Source organism: Ornithodoros turicata, chromosome 1 (assembly GCF_037126465.1).
Source record: "Ornithodoros turicata isolate Travis chromosome 1, ASM3712646v1, whole genome shotgun sequence".
In the NCBI taxonomy this organism is placed as follows: Eukaryota; Metazoa; Arthropoda; class Arachnida; order Ixodida; family Argasidae; genus Ornithodoros; species Ornithodoros turicata.
The window spans coordinates 186,936,733-186,955,645 of NC_088201.1; the positions used below are offsets into that span (position 1 = coordinate 186,936,733).

The 18,913-nt window shown below is 44.2% G+C and overlaps 1 protein-coding gene and 1 long non-coding RNA gene across 2 annotated transcripts; one reads left to right on the forward strand and one right to left on the reverse strand.

The window, feature by feature from the left end:
- Positions 1 to 395: 395 nt before the first annotated feature.
- On the reverse strand, positions 396 to 2,275 carry LOC135374139 (uncharacterized). The gene is made up of 2 exons (XR_010416773.1): positions 2,060 to 2,275; positions 396 to 529 (listed from the first exon to the last, which is right to left on the reverse strand). It is a non-coding gene; the product is annotated as an uncharacterized LOC135374139 (long non-coding RNA).
- Positions 2,276 to 11,191: 8,916 nt separating this feature from the next.
- LOC135391832 (uncharacterized) lies at positions 11,192 to 17,670 on the forward strand. The gene is made up of 4 exons (XM_064622335.1): positions 11,192 to 11,485; positions 13,261 to 13,521; positions 14,736 to 15,402; positions 17,541 to 17,670. Exons 1-4 carry the CDS (start codon positions 11,233 to 11,235, stop codon positions 17,668 to 17,670), a joined length of 1,311 nt encoding a protein of 436 aa, XP_064478405.1. The 5' UTR covers positions 11,192 to 11,232.
- Positions 17,671 to 18,913: the final 1,243 nt, after the last annotated feature.

The window sequence follows — 18,913 nt, forward strand, 5'->3', positions numbered from 1 at the left end:
AGTAGCGCCTTGACTTCTTGATAGAGCGCTGGTGGAATTTGTCGGTAACGTTGCCTTGCTGCCCTACTGGAAAATTCTGGTATGACTGCGCCAGTATAGCTTCATCTCGTAAATTGGTACTGGTATGTCTCGCCATACCTGCTACACTGGCACACCTGCTACACCGGCATACATGCTACACCGGCACACCTGCTACACCGGCACACCTGCTACACCGGCATACCTGCTACACCAGCATACCTGCTACAGCAGAATGTGTGCCATACATGAATGCTGTATACCAGCTAAAAAGGGATTGATACTGACGTGTCTGAATTGAATATGTCTGTATGTATCTTATTTTCAGTCCCCTTGATGTGTAGAGCCATGCACATAGAATCACAAAATCACATGTGGACCATTTTCCTACTTTATTTTTTCCTGTTGATGTCAGAGAGGAGGTTACGCAGATGCGTTGTCATTGTGCCGAAGCGTTCTTCACCTGACTGATCAGTGTCCCGATTTCTTTTCAAGTATTCCCAGTAGGCATCTGAAACACATTGCAAGATTGTAGAACGGCACAACAAAAAGAAGGGTGCTCAATGACGAACCAACGTGCAGTTGTTATGGTATCTTATTTGAAAGTGATTAAAATGAGACTGGCCCGATGTTCAACTTGGCGTTAAATGCATCACTTCGCCCACACAGCGAGCCTACCACAGCGGCTTTGGAGCGCGCCAACTTTAAATATAATGATAGTCCAGCCTCAGGGCCATGTTCTGCAGGTACAAGGAGAAACCTGAGGGTTTGTGCAAACGGCTGACCTCCTTGCATAGCGTATTGTGAAGTAGGCTTATAATTCTGCTCTTTGTATTGTATTCCTTCAGTGTGCATTCCCGATATCCCATCTTCCCGACGCACCATATCGTAACTCCCTAAACATACATGTGTGAGCCTGTACAACTTCTCCTGCACGTGACGAAGTGTGGTCCACCGCGTGAAAGCTTGTACAGTAGACTTCCGATAATTCGTTTTTTTCGCTTAGTTCGATCGAATTCGGACGTCCCGTCAAATGCCTATATGTTTCTATTGATAAAAGAGTGTAGTATTTCAAACGTGAAAACAGTGCACATCATATAATTCGATCCATGCATCCACGAACCAGGCACCTGCTTCGCCCTCACCACACATAGCAACAGAAAGTTCGCCCTAAAGCTCAGGTGGCAGATGGCGACTGAACAGTACCGATGCATTCTGATAAACGCAAGATTTTGTGCACCATACACTACTGTATTTGCGTACGTAAGCGACAGTGTTTGTGGTTGGCAGAACATAGAGCTTCGCGCACTGTGCAGAACCATCACGCATCCCTTGCGTACGCATCCGATGGCGCACGATGCAACAAAACTCAATCCATTTGGTGGTGGTTCGCAGTTCTGACGAGTGCCAGGTGACGAGAAAACATCTTTCTCATTTTTCTCTCAATTTTTTGTTTCATGTTTCACCGGGCTTTTGTTCGGAAACTGTTGGTTCAACAAGAGTCCGATACACAACGTGCGCTTGCTGAGTTTCGATGATTTCGTGGAGGTGGACAACATCGTTGTCGGACGTGTCCTGCCCGGACGAGATAGTGGAAGCGAAACTGAAGACGATTCGCCGAGAGCATTCACTGTGTGCGTGCATGCATGCACACTGCGAGGTCCCCGTGAAATCATCTTCAGTTTTGTTTCCGCCGTCTTGCACAGGCAGGACACATTCGACAACGATGTTGTAGCGCGCGCGTAAGCTCTATGTTCAATGTTTCTAGCGTTTCAAGTGCGAGCAACAGCAGAGGAATGCACAAAGGTGTCATTGACCTCTATAATTTTTCCGCCTATTCTTTAATTCAACCTTCAGATAATTCTATCAAATTTCATGTTCCCGTCAGGGTAGAATTTACTGACGTTTACTGTACATATTAAACCGAAACACGCACAGTATTGTTTTGGAATGTTCTGTATTTCAAGTAAAAGCTCAACTCTCCTTGTACACTGACATCTGATACCAGTAAAGAGAACGAAATAAGAGAATATACACTCACTTCCCAGAGCATCTACCTTCTTTGGAGTCAGGCGCTTCTTCCCCTGTACTCCGTCCTTCGCCAAGCGCCTGCAAGCCTCGCCGGTCACGCTCCGCTCTGATAGTTCTTCTGTGCTCCACAATGTCCTCGCCATATCACGGCAAAAGAGAGAATCCTTTGTCGCACCAAGAACCCACTCCAGCTTTTCTGTTCTAATGGTGATGCCATCCTCGAGAGTCACCTATCAAAAGAGAGCAGAACATAGAAATCACTCCTAAGAAGCATCAGGAAAGCAGCGCAGTGGAGAAGCAAGAGGGAGCTTCCACTGAATATCGATGAATGTCCCAAATTTCTTCCCATTTTCCTCTGTGAACTGCATTTCAAATATAACTGAGGCTTCAGAAACAAAAACAAACAAGAGAAGCAAAGCACACAGCAAAATAAAAATGTTTGCGTACCTCACTGCCAGCAATATCTAAGTTTGGCCGAGTTGGGGTACTCTTGGCACAGGACCGCCCCAAAAATGGTCGCGGGGTGCGACTATTGACCTTGGCACGCCTTGCCTGTAAACACAAAGATGCAGAATGTTTTGGTTGACAGGTACCACGTTAAAGTAATGCAAAGGCACACAAAGAAGACCGAGAGACACGGACACAGAAGACGACACACGTAAGTTCTGTTTCAATAAATCAGCTGCTTCTGTAATGCACCCATGTGTATCTGTTCTCTTCCCTTCGTGTTACTTTCACGTGGTGCCTTACATGTATTTTGGGGCTATCCTTTCATTTCTTGACAAAGAGCGAGGGGGACTCCGCCTCCTGGATGCGCAGGGCGGGCACATCCCCGGCCTCTGCTCTTGCCTATGAGATCGAGCTCCAGCGTTAATGCTTTAGGTGTGCGTGCGTGACCAGCAGTCTACTTCTTGTAGCGGCGCCTCCGGATATCACACAAATTCAACATTGAACATGCTCACTGGGAACGAGCCTTAGACAAAAGTGCAGCTACCATTGTTTTGCCTGCTACAGGGCTTCTGCCATGCCGCACCAATCTAACCTACGGCTTTGCCGTCCGTTAACCTGGGAACAAGGCCAACTGGAAGGAACGTGCGTACTCTGGTTAATAGAGTGCGAAGCAGCTGGTTACACTGGTGCCCCATGGCAGAAGCCTTACAGCAGGCAAAACAACGGTAGCTGCACTTGTGTCACACACCGGCAAAGCCGTTAGTTACATTGGTGAGCCATGCAGAAGCCTTGCCGCACGAAAAGCAGTGCCAGCTGCACTTCTGTCACGCACACCCCAAGTACTAACGCTGCGGCATTTCAGGCAAGAGCATAGGTCGGGGAATTCCCTGCCCTCCATGTCCTCCTATTGGCCCGCATCCAGGAGGCAGAGCCTCCCTCGCTCTTGGTCAACAAACAAAAGGATAGTCGATAAATGGAAGGAAATATCTCAATGAAACAGCAATATTAATATGGACAAGGACCAGGGTGTCGAACCGGAATTGAAGCAATGTTCTAATGACATTTTGGAATTGAACATACAGTAATGAAAAGTACTGTTCCAAAGCAGCTCTGCAAATGGTTCAGCATTTTTGTGCTTTTGGTGAGGCACTTAGACAAGGATGATATGGGCGGTGTGAAGGCAGACACCTTATACCAGGGCTACCAGTGCGCAAACGTAGCAAGGGGTATGGTAAGAGGAAAGGAGGGGCGAGGTTTTTCTACACGGCTTCAGAAAACCACCAGGTGGCCACCATTTTCCAACTGGGGGAGTTCTAAGGCTAACACATTGATAAGGCTAAGATTTTGTGCAAAAGCTTCTCAAACAGGTCCCTTTTGGTCTCATAAATTTGTCGGTTCGACACCCTGCCCAGGAATGACTAATTATGATGAAATCCCTATACCTCACGATTGACAGGCCGTGGTTGGTGCTCTGTCGAACAGCCTTGAGCACCCTCATCTGGTACTTGCCCAGCAGTGTTATCAGTCCTGGTCACCTGCATTGAAAGCCAGATATTTATTTATGTATTGTCAATACTGTTAGTCCCTACGGGACTGTTTTAGGGGATTTAGTAATACAGAAGTTGAAAGTAACACAACACATGTGAACCTAGGCATCAAAATATTTTTTTGCAGTTGCCACGTTTTACAAAGTATGTTCAACGGATTCCACAATATGAATAAAAAGTAGAAATGTCATCTGTACTTACTACTGACTGGGTCAATGAGTTCCAAATTCTAGCAATGTGCGGAAAATACAAATATTTAAACACATCTACTGTAGCATCATATGGCTTTTCAGGCTTACTATGCAATCCTTAAAGTGACCACGATAACAGAGGTTGTATACAGGGCGCCTTTTTTTTTTTCGATACAGATTTTTCATTAAAAAAAACAATAAGGGCTATGACATCCTGTTTTCACTTCTATCATCTCTGGACCATCCGTTGCTCAACGATTGAATGACTAATTACCAAAAATCGTTAATTAAGTTGTTAATTATAAAAGCTATGAAGTTGTCCCAATGAGAACATTTCTTCCTTCCGGTCACCTGATATCCTTGCCATTTTCAGAACAAAAATCAGTTTGGTATAGATCGTCCACAAAAAATTCATGAAGGAACACGTTTTCCCTCATTTTGTTGACTGTGCATCTTCAGACACAAGTCTTTCCTTCTCCCCCAATGTGAGACAGTGAAGGAGCACAGTGCCGCCTCATGTATTGAAGAAACGAAACAAACACATGTATTGGGTGACGCTATCGGAACTGCCCTTATCTTGGGTTGGGTTTTCTGTTTTCTTTTAATCTTTTTCCAGGGTGCAAGAGGCGATAGTGTGCTCTTTCATCCGCTCACATTGGGGGTGAAGGAAAGATGGGTCTCCGAAAATGCGCAATGAACAAGATAAAGAAGAAAAAAAATTTTTTTTCACGCTGGTCTGCCATGCTTCACATATTTTTTGTGCATGATCTACGATTGGATTTTCGTTCTAAGAACGGCTACGATATCAGGTGACCGAAAGGATCAGATGTTCTCATTGGGACAACTTCGTAGCTTTTATGATTAAAAATTTAATTAACGATTTCAGTTAATTAGTCACTGGACGGTTGAGCAAGAGATGGTCAACATGTTGCCTGGTAACATATTGCAGTGCGATAGAGAAAAGGTTTTTAACTTCACCATTCTCCATCTGTGTGCAAGGCTTTTAGTACCAAGACTTCTAGAATGCGAGTCACAAAAGCAGTTCTTTTTGAAATTACCCACTATAAAAGGAGCTGCCATTCTCTGAATCTGTTCAATTTGACTTATCAATTGTAAATGGGTCCCACACAATACTGCTGCATTCTTATATAGGGCGAACCATAGTTTTGTATGCCGTTAGTGACCGCTCTAGTAGATAAGTTCAATTTCTTTTCGCCTTGGAACACACTTGGCCAATATGGCTATCCCACATTTAAGGTAGATGCTACAGCGATGCCTAAATATTTAGGAGTCCACCTTCTTTAATATGTGACATTGTACACAGTGATAAAAAAATGCAATGTATAATACAGCTAGGTATGATTTCCAGTAGTGAGTCGGAAGCATGATAAGCACCACTAACTATAAAGTAGAGCAATACAACTACCTGACTATTCAAAACTGAGTGTGGTACACTTAAAAGGCGTGGTTCAATAGGCCCCTGGCAGCTCCCAGGGTCAGCAGTGGGATGTGAAGATGCCCGAAGAAGCCCGTCTGAAGTGCCCGTGCTCTGAGAGTGCGCAGCCAGCTGTTCCTGAAGAATGTGTAACATATGCAACTGCAGTGAAGACTGAAAGCAGCAAATCAACGAAGCTATACACAAAGCAAACTGTTAATGATGGTATGTGGTACATTTAAAAGGCGTGGTTCAATAGGCCCCTGGCAGCTCCCAGGGTCAGCAGTGCGATGTGAAGATGCCCGAAGAAGCCCGTCTGAAGTGCCCGTGCTCTGAGAGTGCGCAGCCAGCTGTTCCTGAAGAATGTGTAACATATGCAACTGCAGTGAAGACTGAAAGCAGCAAATCAACGAAGCTATACACAAAGCAAACTGTTAATGATGGTATGAGCGTCCCTCAAACTACTAAGAATAGCAGTCACCCAATCCTGTATACAACATGCCTCATGCTCTTCCCTCGAGACTATTCAAAGACTGCACGTGAGGAGACATAGAGCGGAGTTGAATTCTATCATACCTGCAATGTTATGCTGGTCATATGCACAGGTGATGTAAGCGGCTGCTCTGGCTCTTGACTCTGTTCAACAGAGTGGCTACCTGTTCCAGGACTAGGTTCCCTATACTAAAAAATCAGTTCAGCATTTTAAAAGATGATGAAACTAATCATGACTGCTGCATAACTTACCATTAACTCACAGTCTTCGTAAGGTAAGGAGTATGATGAGGATGCGCCACTTCGTGCACTCTCGATCCTGGCTACTGAAAGAAATAATTGAGCAGCATCTCATGCATACAGTAGTGTAGGTAGCACATGAGACAACTACCAGACGAGGTGCCTGCAGTAAGCACGGTCGAATATGACACATCACGCTTTTCCAGCAGTGCCTCTTGGAGCTTCCTGCAGAGCTTTCGCTCTGCATCAAGTTCCTTTCTGAGAGCTCTGTTGTCTTCTTCCAACTGTTTCCTCTTCTCCTTCTCGAGAAGCAGCTTCTTCCTTGGTACAAGATCGTTGTGTTCATCACTGCTTTCAGACAAGTCTTTCAGGGTCTGCCTTTTCTTCACTAATTCCTTCAGCTGTCTCTTTTGTGCTTCTTTTTTGTTCTCCTTTTGAAGCTTGGGGTCCTTCGAAGGCATCTGCATTGTTATAGAGTTCAAAACGCAATAGAGACTGTTAAAAGCTTGAACGCTGACATGTTGCAGACACAGAATGTTCCAAGTGCTCGAAACATGGGACAAGATGACACGTTGCTCTCAAAGGGACGGTCTATAACACCCTGCCCCTCTCAGAAAGTGTACCATTTGATTGCCCTTTCTTAAAAATAGAATACCACAAATTTACCCGACGATAAGCACGTCACGGTTATTAAATAACCGAATTAAATTGAGAAAGATTGCAGAGTATGCTGCGATCTGTGTTGGCAACAATAAGAATGGCTACGTCACCCTGCGGGAAAGTCCGTGATAGGATATAGAGAAATTGTCAGCTTTTGCACGCGCTAGTGCACCAGCGTGAGCAGACAACTTTCAGAAGTGACCGGGGACTGTGGCAACCCTCGTACATTTTCTTTCAGTTCTCAAGTGAAACACGCACATTCTAAGACATGGCCCACATGGTGGTTTAGAACAACTGTGATGGTCCTCCGAGACAAGTTAAAAGTCGCAGGACAACCCCACCCACAATTATAAATCTGAAGTTGCCAGCCATTGCCGTGCTGTCGAATTACGGCTCCAAAAACATATTATGCGCGCTTCCATTAGACTTGTAGTAGAGTAGCAAAAAAAAAAAAAAAAAAACAGACACAGAAGAACACAAACTAGCGCCTTCTTTAAACATTTTTTGAAGTGTCCATGTTTTTCGTGCTACTCACCTACAAGCATGTTCCACCACGCCTAACATCTCACCTAGTTTAAGTCCATTACACACCCTGTTGTTTCATGTCGAGGACGTACATGGAGAAGTGCGTGTTTTGTATAAAAACGATATTAAATACTCGCGGAAAGAAAACATGTGAGCTAGCTTCCATGTGTCTAATTGCGCGCCACATTATCAGAGACCCCACGGTCAATGCACAGCATACATTCTTCGCTCGCGGAGATGAATGCGAGTGGTTAAGGAAGCAGCCTCGCGGGAGTATCGCATGGGGATATGTTACATATGTCCAATACAGCATACATTGGTTCAGCCCCATCGGGATTATCAAGAGTGTGTGCGCTCGTTCGGTGTTCTTGTTCTGTTCCCCAGGAATAAACGACGTTGGCATAGTCCTATGTCTCCATGTTGCCCTCGAGGTCTACGGCGACTTAACACAATATATATTCACCACATGCAGAGAGGGGCTTGATACGACTTGGTCATGTGCAACAGGAAATCGCATAAATGTTACAATGCCTCAACCTCAAGCTACATGTGTACTGTTATAACTTAAAAAATGGCTGTATTATACGAGGAAGGGCATGCAGTGGTGCCATGATTTGTCTGCCACGTGATTTAATAAGGACACCCATTTGTTGCGTTTAAAAGCAATGTTCTGCGTGCACATTGTGTTTCATGCTGTCCGCGTCTTTTGAGCATTCACCTTCACTAACCGCTGCTTGCCCGTACAGTATTGCCGACAAACAAATTCTAACACGAAAGGCAAAAAAATACTTCTTTAATGGCTGACATGAGAGAGGAACAGCCTACATACCTCTGCAACCACTTCGTCATTTGTAGTCGGCTCCGAACTTTCTATGATATCAGGAATAGCCATCCTCTTACTTGCCATCTCCACTATGAGGTCATTCTTGCATTCTGTGACAAAAGAGTAAGCAATGTGAGAACACGCTTCATTGAGAAGCTGCGTACTGCAGGAACGCTTGCTGCAACCTGCTGCCCCGTCGTGTCCGCCATGCTGATCCAAACATCCGATCAAATGTGTCTTTCGTTCACGAAAACGATTTGAGCAGACATCCAATACACGTGAACTTGAGCGACTGTCGCGTTTTAGGATGGGCAGTGTTTGAACCGAGATGACATACGAAGAATAGAGGAAACGTACGGCGTCTGTACCGACGCGTCGGCTACCTAGTTTCGTTTGGCAAAGTAAATATACTGACATTCCATTGACAGACACAAATCGTGCAGGGCTACTGTGTACATTGAAGATACTACTTACTTCCAAGCAGTAGAACCTTGGCATCGTAATAGTTCATGACGTCGCCGTTCTTCGAGCGCCAGAACGCCTTTCTGACGGTTGATCTGTCATAATCTTCACAACTTTTGGGGTTAAAACTCCTGATGAGAGACACGGGCAAAATTGCCTTCACCTCGTCCTCTATGTATCGCACGTATGCGTACATGTCGCTTTGATGATGCTGCAGAAGCAACGATTCACCGCGTTCAACGAAACGAAACTAAATTCAGCAGACAAAAAAAAGCGCGCACATGCAGAGCAAAAACTGCAAGTGAATCACGGCGGGGCTGGCGGTGTTGCCAGTGTTGCTAAACGCGGATGCTATACAAACGTAACGGCACCCATCGTGTGGATAACATAGTGTCTGCCGCTGACGATAAGAAAAATAAGCACTAATTATTTTTATGACAATATATTTTGCCCTGAAACTTTACAAAGACAGTAATTATTCCCGTGCCGTACATATGTATATTTAGTTGGAGGAGTATGACATGTGCTACGTTGCCTGGTTTTCGTGTCAATAGCAAACAGACACGAAAATCAAGCAACATTGTGGTCACTGTTCCCTCGCAAAATGCAGACGACGCAGACCTTATGAAAGTCGTGTTATTAGTTATTACTGCTTACACTCGCATTTTGCTAAGTTATCTTTCCGGATGACCGCGTGAAGCGGCTGTTGTTAGTGGTTGTGAGTATGCCTCCAAGGCGCCGTAGCAAGCAATATTTGCACAAAGATGCTGAGTTTAAGGTTCCGAGAATGACACGCTACAACAGGCGAAGGCAGACCAACGATAATGCTTCGGAAGACTCAGTAAATCATGAAGCCTCTTCGATGCATCCCGGCGGCGCTACAAGTTCAACACATGAATTCTTCCGGGCTGAATCTGTGCCAACATATGATGAAAACGACGTGTGCTTTCAAGCTGTTAGTGACAGGGATCAGGCGGTTACAAAAAGCAATGCAGAGAGCGAAGCGTACGGCACAACACAGGTCGTTGCTGAACTCCCTCAAAATAGTCATGATAATAGTCTGGATGGGACTGCACAAAATGTAACCTGCGAACCTGCCACATTCACCCCTTGCGAGCTCGATGACGGTGTCATATTAGACGACGAGAATGAAATGATGGGCGCCGCAACGTCAACACTACAAGCTGCAACATCAGATAATGACACCGATAGTGCATCCACTGCGGAAGATGACCCGATTTGGTTTCTGTCGAGTGACAGTGACGATGATATTGATGTGAGCAGTACTGACGGCGCTCAACCAGGATCTGCACGTCCATCCGATGAAACAAATTGTACGACAGATGAGGACCCACACTCTGAACTTCCAAACTCCAAACTACCAGGATCGCATACCACTGTAGCAGCAGCTGTTATAATGGTGATGGCATTTGTCATTGGACATGGCTTGACTTGGGTAGCTCTGCAGGACTTATTGACTATGATCAATACAATGTTTGGCTCAACTGTGCTCCCACCAACATTGTACTTGTTCCGAAAACTGTGGTCTAAGAAAAATGCAGCACTGGTAACTTACCATTATTACTGCGATTCTTGTGAAGCAACCCTTGGCGTACACCTACAGTGTGACACTTGCGGAGTTACATATGACGTTCGACAACTCAGGGCTAATGGGTGCTTCTTTGTAATCACCAAAATAGCCAGTCAAATCAAACACCAGATTGAAGTGTCAAAGACTGACTTAGTGAACAACTTGCAAAAGTTGTCATCTGGGTTTCAAGCTCGAAATGATACCTCCGACATCACAAGCGCTGCTGCATATTGCAAACTGAGACAGAGTGGAACTCTAAGCAACACTGACCTTACAATAACATTCAACACAGATGGTAGTCCACTTTATAAATCATCCAAAACGTCCATCTGGCCTATTCAGTTCATCATAAATGAACTGTCACCTAAAACCCGTCTGAAGAATCCCATCCTAGCTGGCCTGTGGTTTGGGAAGAAACACCCAAACATGACCCTCTTCCTGAGTAAATTTGTGGACGAGCTCAACAGCATGCAACCAGTGACATGGACCTGTGGTGTAAACATCTATGTCTCCAAAGTTTACGCACTTTGCTGCTGTGTTGACGCCCCTGCACGAGCAGCAGTCCAGAACTATGTTCTGTTTAACGGCTACTTTGGATGCCCATGGTGCCTTACACGGGGAACATATAACCAAGGTGAGTGGACTTAATGTCATGTAGCATGAACTCACATAAATGTAACAATGATTCGTTTCTCAGGAGTCACCTCCCTGCATTGCTGTTTTACATGGAGTAATGCCTGTGACAACTTGTTTGAATTCTAGGGAGCATGCGGTACTTGTACGAGGACACTGGACCTGAAAGAACAGCAGAGGGAGTAGCGAGAGACATGGAGCTTGCTCTCCAACTTGAAACTCCAATAAACGGCATCAAGGGACCTTCACCGCTGCTTGGCTTACGCACCTTTGATCTGGTGTGGGGGTTCACAGTCGATTATATGCATTGTGTCCTCCAGGGTGTCACTAAGCAGTTTGCAGAGCTGTGGTTCGCATCATGTCACTCGGAAGAGCGATTTTACATAGGTAGGCATATATTGTCACTTTGTACTCTGACCGCTGCAGTCCAAAGCTGAGTTCTCTAGTTCACTGCAGGCTTAAGGGGACAGCCTTGTTCAGGTTAAATCACCTCCCGTTCACTTATCTTTAGTGGTTCTGAACTTCAGAAGGAAAAGGAATCTAGTCTATCAGGAATGTGATTCATCAGCTCTCAAAATATGACAGTGCTGCGGATAGGATGGCTGCACACAAAGAGGTAATGCTCCCTCCTTCAACATATGCCGCTGAAGATGAGGAGATGCAAAAGCATGTCAGGAAAAATACTAAATACCATGCGCCTTCAGTATAGGAGAGTGGCAGGGAGGGCTCATGTAATGTCATGCAGCCAGGCTTAACAGCCAATACAGAAGCAGAGCAAATGTGGTGGATTGCCTTTTCTATGAAAGGGGGAGCATTACCTCTGTGTACCGCCATCCTATCCATCGCACAGCCATATTTTGGGAGCTCACAGACCACATTTCTTTTACTTCATAAATTGAACACTACTATAGATGCTGTGCTATTTCGTCAACCAGCACAAGGGCATATTTCACTTCGTGGAATTTTCATTAATATTCTTGCTTGACATGTGCCAATGTGTGTCTCAGGAAAATCCCAAAGAATCTCATTGACTAATCCTGTCTTGTGTCAATATGCTTCAAAAAGTTCATAGCAACATGGCAAAACAGTAGGGATAAAGATGTCTAGCTTTGTTGCTCATGCTTATGACTAGGATTTTTGTTTTTTTTCGATAAGCACACACACTCGCCCGTCGGATGAGTGCAACGAAGCACAGGAAGTAGATCAAGGCACTTTGGGCGTGCTGAAGAGTATGGCTGAAATAATTTGGTGCAAATTATAGAGATTTTCCCATGTCCCCCATATAAACACAACTTTCTTTGACAGCTGATGCTCCAAAGTCTCACTTACCTGAATTCCCCACTATCCAGACATTTTCGTTTGGCCAGAGGGATAGACTGTGCTTTTTTTAACAACTACCATACGTCGCAGCTGGATCATTCCATGCCAAATGTCCCAGAGGCGATGCGCGACCCTCCTCGATTTTGTTACAAAAATTCATATTGATTCATTACTTGGAAAACCATTAAAACAAATGTTTTTGCTGCCACCGAATTATAGCTGTCCGTAAGAGTCTGTTTAAGGTTACGGGGCTAACCCTTGACCACCACTGCAGTTTGCGCATTTCGCTGCCAAAATTATGAAGTATTGCAACTCTTTTTGTGCCGCAGTAAGGGAGAAGTGTTCATCTACCTATCTGAGGGTCGCAAATATTCTGGCTACTCGCCATATCTATCCCAAAAGGAGGTGCGAAAAATGGTTCGAGAAGCAAAGTTTCACATTTTTTGTACAGTACATCACTAGAAGTGAAGAGACAAAACCATTTTTAACATTGAGATACGTAAGGGTACTACAAGTAAAAAAAAGTTTCGTTGAGAGACTAAACACAATAATATGATGAAAAAGTATGCAAAGATACGACTCTGGCAAAAATACAGCAACTTTAACCTGAAATAATATTTTTTTAACATTGTCTAATTTATATATATATATATATATATATATATATAATATTAGTGGTTTTCTCCAAGTAATAATTTCGTATGAATTCCTATAACAAAACTGACGAGGCTCGAGCATCACATATGGGACGTTTGGGATGGAATCACCCAGCTGTGAAAGCCCAATTTAGAATAAAGGAAAATGTTTTGCAGCTAATTTTCATGGTGGGAATCATTCCACAGGAAGCCCAGCCACCTTGAGCGTGGTAAACAGACGCCTTCTCAGCATCAGGCCACCTCACTGCTTCACTCGTCTGCCCAGATCCATCACAGAGCGTAGCTTTTGGAAGGCCAGCGAGTGGCGCCTGTGGGTGTTGTTTTACGGTCTACCTTGCACTCTTGGCCTGCTGCCAGACAAGTATTGGAAGCATTTTTCCAAGCTGTCAGATGCACTCCACATCTTGCTCTCAGAAACACTGACTGCTCGAATGATCGACCAAGCTGGTAAGAAGAATACTGCTGTGGTTCCATGTTACGAATAATACAATTCACCCCATTTTTCTGGTCATCACGTATCTGGATCCCTCGGTATCTGGACAAAAATCGTGGGGAGAAATTTCAGTTCATGGATTTTTAATTTTTTTAAAATTTAGATCCGTTTCGATCTACAAAAGATCGCAATGGCCACGAATACAAAGCTGCTACTTTGCAGCATTGATGAATGCAGCAAATGAAGCATTTAGCTTCATTTATCCAGGCTTCAGCTTCCAGAGCTGGACAATAATTTTCAGTAACCACTTTAGGAAAGTATCTAATTACATGCTTTACTTATCCGGTTTTGGGTGAGAGCCAGTGTGCGACCTACATTTTCTCCAGCGGGGGCAATAACTTTGAGGGGAGAGGGAACTACTCTATGCTCTGCCTCAATGGTTTCTCCCTGTCCCATTTGCCCATGAGGGATTTCCATTCCACTCATTTGAAGTAGTCGAAGCTGTAGATGAAGGAGGAAGGTCCTAACGTCCGTCAGAAAATCATCCACGAAACCTGGAGTAGCTCGATGTGGGTGGACATGCGTGGACGCACACGGAAACGTGTGCCATCGTTGCTGATGAAGACGTCGTGATATTGCTTGTCTGTTGCTATGACGACAGTCGTGAATCGGACGCCAATGCTGAAGAACGATGTGTGGCGACACTTCAAGGGTCTCGAAATGCACTCAGAACTACTTTGATGTTGTTTGCGAATAATTTTCTCCAAGTTAGTGACAGAAGTAAGAGCTCAGGAGAATTCGGTCCTTATAGCAATCTCAACACAAATGAATATGGACAGTTCCCTGGCATTACAAACTAAATACAGGCCCTTTTGACAGCTCAAAATATATTATTATGTTTCAATTATCGCAATGACCTGCTATGTGGACATTTTTGCTGGGAACGTTCAAGACCATATAAACAGGGGTTGGCTCTATCTTTATATATATGAATACACTATTACACTGTATTGCTGTTACTTTTATGCAACATATGTCGATTTCTCAACTGAATAATTTAGAAATAGTTGACGGAGTCAGAGGGTTTTTGTTTGTACATGGGTCTCTAAAACATCTATTATTAGACAATATCTTACGTTACCTTCCTTACTTCCGTCTACATCTTATTTCTTTCAGAGCTGTACGTGTAACGTTGTACTATAATATGGCTTCTTTCCTTATCATGCAGGGCATCTTCTGGAGCAGTTCGTATCAAGTGCGGCATCCCTGTATGGAGAAAGCTGTATGAAATTTAATGTACACCAGCTCCTCCACCTCCCTAAAGCTGCGCAACAGATGGGACCCCTGTGGGCCCATTCCGCATTTGTATTTGAAAGTGGTAATGGCTCATTAGTTAAACTGGTGACAGCGTCAAAAGGCATTCCTCAACAAATAGTTGAGAGAGTTGCTCTCTCTCAGAAGCTGAACTTCTTTCTGGCAGCAGATCTGGTTTCTGGCCGTACGAAGGTCCTTTGCATGGGTATGCTGGGTGAGAAGAGGCTACAGAGTGCATGCTACGTTGGGAACATTTGCATGTTGGGCAAAGCGAAGACTATATGCTTCACGCCCTCAGAAAGAAGTGAAGTAGCGAAAGTTTGTGGTGCCTGCCCAAATGTTAGTAGCGAGTACACTAGGGCTGTGCATCAAGACCAAGTGTATCACAGTCAAGCTTATTCACGTGCCACGAAGAGCAACTCCTCTGCAGTAAGGACAGCGGCAGGGCGGTACTACATTGTATGCCGCATAATTGTTGTGAATGTAAACAATGAAGGACAGAGGTGCTTGCTGTTGTGCAAGGAAATGGTAACAGTGGACAGTGCCCTGCCTGCACACATAAAAGAGTGTTTGTTGACCCAGTATCAACAGTCTCTGCTATTGATATGCTGGATGTCCAAAGCCCATGTCTGTTTATCAGGTTTGATTCTGAAGAGAAGTGTTATATTTGTGACCTTCCTAATGTGATTGAGCGTGATTGATGCCACCTGTGGTGTATATACAAGGTTGTTCGTTTTCGGGTTAACCCTGATTTTTCATGATAGTCCCCCCCCCCCAGACATGTTTTCAAGAATTTGGGTAAAACCCTATATCTACTCGAAATCCTCGTGGTCCTTCAACTTGTCATTCTAGGTAAACCGTCGGAAAAGTGAATCATAATATCAGCAAAGAGAGCTATGTGTCACAACCTATTTTTCCTGCCTTTATAATCCCCTCTGCAGGAGAACAAAGAGAATTTTTTTGGAGCTTGGGTAAGTGTTTTAATACCGCAGTCATTCACTGCCCCAGTTCTGAGCAGAAATATAAAGATTCTTGTTTCTCATCCCAGTGGCTTGTTCCATGTGACTTTGGTTTCACCCGATTTCTCCCAGAGTTCTCGCGTGTACATAGCACCTGATTCCTCCCCCTAAACCGCAAATTTGAAAAATCATAAAACCCCAAAACGAAGAACCCTATGTATATAAAGTCTACTCATATTTATCCGGACTGGACTCCGTTCCCTGCAAAAATGTTTGGATATAGCAGGGCATCCGGACAATATTTTGAGTCTGTCCATTACACCTATACATATTTTGTAAAATATATCAAATTCTTCATGCTCATTTGTGCAAAATCACTATAAGCATCAGGTTCCTTGAGCTCTTAGTTGATTGAATCTTAAACATTAGTATTTCCATGTGCATGTATTTTATTCTGCTTTTTGTAATATGACTCTATCTGATTAATTCATTGTTTTTATTCCCTGTTTCTTCACTGTTTTGCGAACTTTTCCATATTGATCGTTACATACATGCATGTACAGTGTCTGACAAAAGTTTACGGAACACGCTCCAGCACATTTCTTCCTCAGAATGACACATTAATAGCGAATGAGTCCGTATGGACTTACCCTAAGTACCCCAGCCACCTGTTTGGAAGTCCTTACAGTACCATTCGGTGCTATAGTGTGTCACGCTGAGGAAGGAATACGCCAGAGCGCATTCCGTACATTTTTGTCCAGCACTGTACCTTGTGTATGTGCACATAAGTACAGTGCTGTACATTTTTACCCAACACTTTATAAACTAAAGTAGAAGCAAACTGAATAAACAGTGATATAATAACTGAACAAAAATTCTTCAGCTGTATGCCTGACCTGAAGCCACGCAATTGAATTTCTCACGAACACACATTTTGCTTTGTCAGTTTTTCTTCTTACTGTGATAACTCATTCGCCGTACAGTCACAAATTACACTTGAATATAGCTGAATACACCCTGGAACAATTGTTTGACTTCCTCATTTTTAAGGTTATTTAGTAATAATCACGAAGTATTGTGGTGGCAATAGGATATTATTTGCAAAATATAACTTTATTAATCGGTGAGGGAATAGAGCATATGACCAGTTAAATGATAAATTGGCAGACATATCTTCAGTTGTAGTTTCTAGATGACAAAACAGTATTCCTGACATTGTGAATTGCCGTGCACAAATCACATGTGATACCACAACTTATATAAAATAATCTCGTATGAAGTACTGGTATGGCCCTTGTACTGTCTATACCAGCTACTCCATTCCAATAAGGGCCAGTATGTGGAGCAGCCATGTGCGCCATCAGTCATACCTGCAAATATCTACCCCTATACTAGCCATATATGTAACGAGTATGTTTCATGTCTGCTACACTAGGTACCGGTATATTTGTATTAGGACCTGATATGCTGCATATAAGGCCAGTATGTGGAGCAGCCATGTGCGCCACTAGTCATACCTGGAAACATCTACCCCTATACTAGCCATATATGTAACGAGTATGTTTCATGCCTGCTACACTAGGTACTGGTATATTTGTATTGGGACCTGATATGCTGCATATCAGGCATACATGCTTCTGGAGGAAATTCATATCGGATTTTCCAGTAGGGACGTCGCACAGACACTGAACGTCGCTGAGGATGTTTGTGACAATTGGAGCTAATGTACCTCATGCACCCATGCTCTCTATGCACTGCAGGGCTGCCCTGGAGCCCATGTGTGCCACCCACATTCGCGGAGCCTCGTGCAGAGCATACCGCAGGAACGACAAGATGCCGTCAACTTCTGCGGACGCAGAGGAAGTGCAGTGTGCAGGGCGATACCCGTGAGACACCTGGACCGAGGGAATAACGAAGGCGGCCGATGAACTTACAGGTGTAGAGGACCCGTCGGTGTAGACGGCAGTGTGCTCAGCGTATACGCTTAACATCGTGTCCAATAACATCTTTCGAAGGACTGACGGTGGCACTTGGTTTTTTTTAACGTTGAGTCCTGGAATGGAGGGGGTGATCGAGGGCAGTGAGAGAGACCACAAGGGAGACGAAGACAATGTTGGCTTTACTACAAACGAGGGGAATTAGGCTTTGCTTCTGCAATGATTTTGTAGAGGTTGGTCTGGTTGCGCCAATAAAGTTTTGCTACCAATGGGTGACGGCGGTGATGAGCTATAAGGCGTAAATAGTGACGTACAGTGTCCTTCGTCCTGACGACTTCAATTGGTATTTCATGAGCTTCGTCTATAACCATCCGCGTTTCTGCAGCTCTGGGCTATTGCACTGTTGTATTGCACTACCAGTAAGCAGAACTACATTTACTTTTCAAACCACGACCAATCAAACAGACACCGTTCTGCGTACGCTCCTTCGCTCCCCTTCTCGTGTTTCTGACTTGTTTAATTTTTACTGCTCACGCGTAAAGGGAAATCTTGGGCGCACGCTTAGTCACATATCCGTCCTATAGGGCTACACAACTGGCCTACTCCATCCCTGCTTCACTTGTCCGCATGGCGCCTCCTCGCTGAAGAGCAGACGCCGCAGCACGTGCGTGGGGCGCTAACGGCGGCACTCACAAGGACAATTGCGCTTCAACGTGTAAAAAAAAAACGCTGAAAGCATACTTACTATACGTCCTCGTCTGACTGCTAGGTGAAAATTTGCGAAATGCATGATATGGAGACCAATGTGCCCTCGTTGGGGGACTCTTATGCTGACTTCTTTTACGTCCGAACCGTTTTGTTGCGATCCAGTTACCGCTATTATTTTTTTCGGTTCTGCTCCGTTTCGTGTTCAACAGTGCCATAAAAATTGCGGTTCAGGTTCGGGTTCGGTTCCGGCAAAAATAACGGTTCGGGTACGGTTTTCCGTTCGGGTTCGGGTTCGGTTCGACACCCTGGTTAAAATGATAGATTTTAAGTGGTTTTTAAGTTTAAGTGGTGGTTAAGTTTTAAGTTAAGTTTTTAAGTAGATTTTAAGTGTGGTTTCTGTAATACTGCGATTTAATACTTTTGTGTTGTATTACGAGTATTCGTGTTAAGTTATATGTTATTTGTATTATATTTTCCTCGGTTATGCT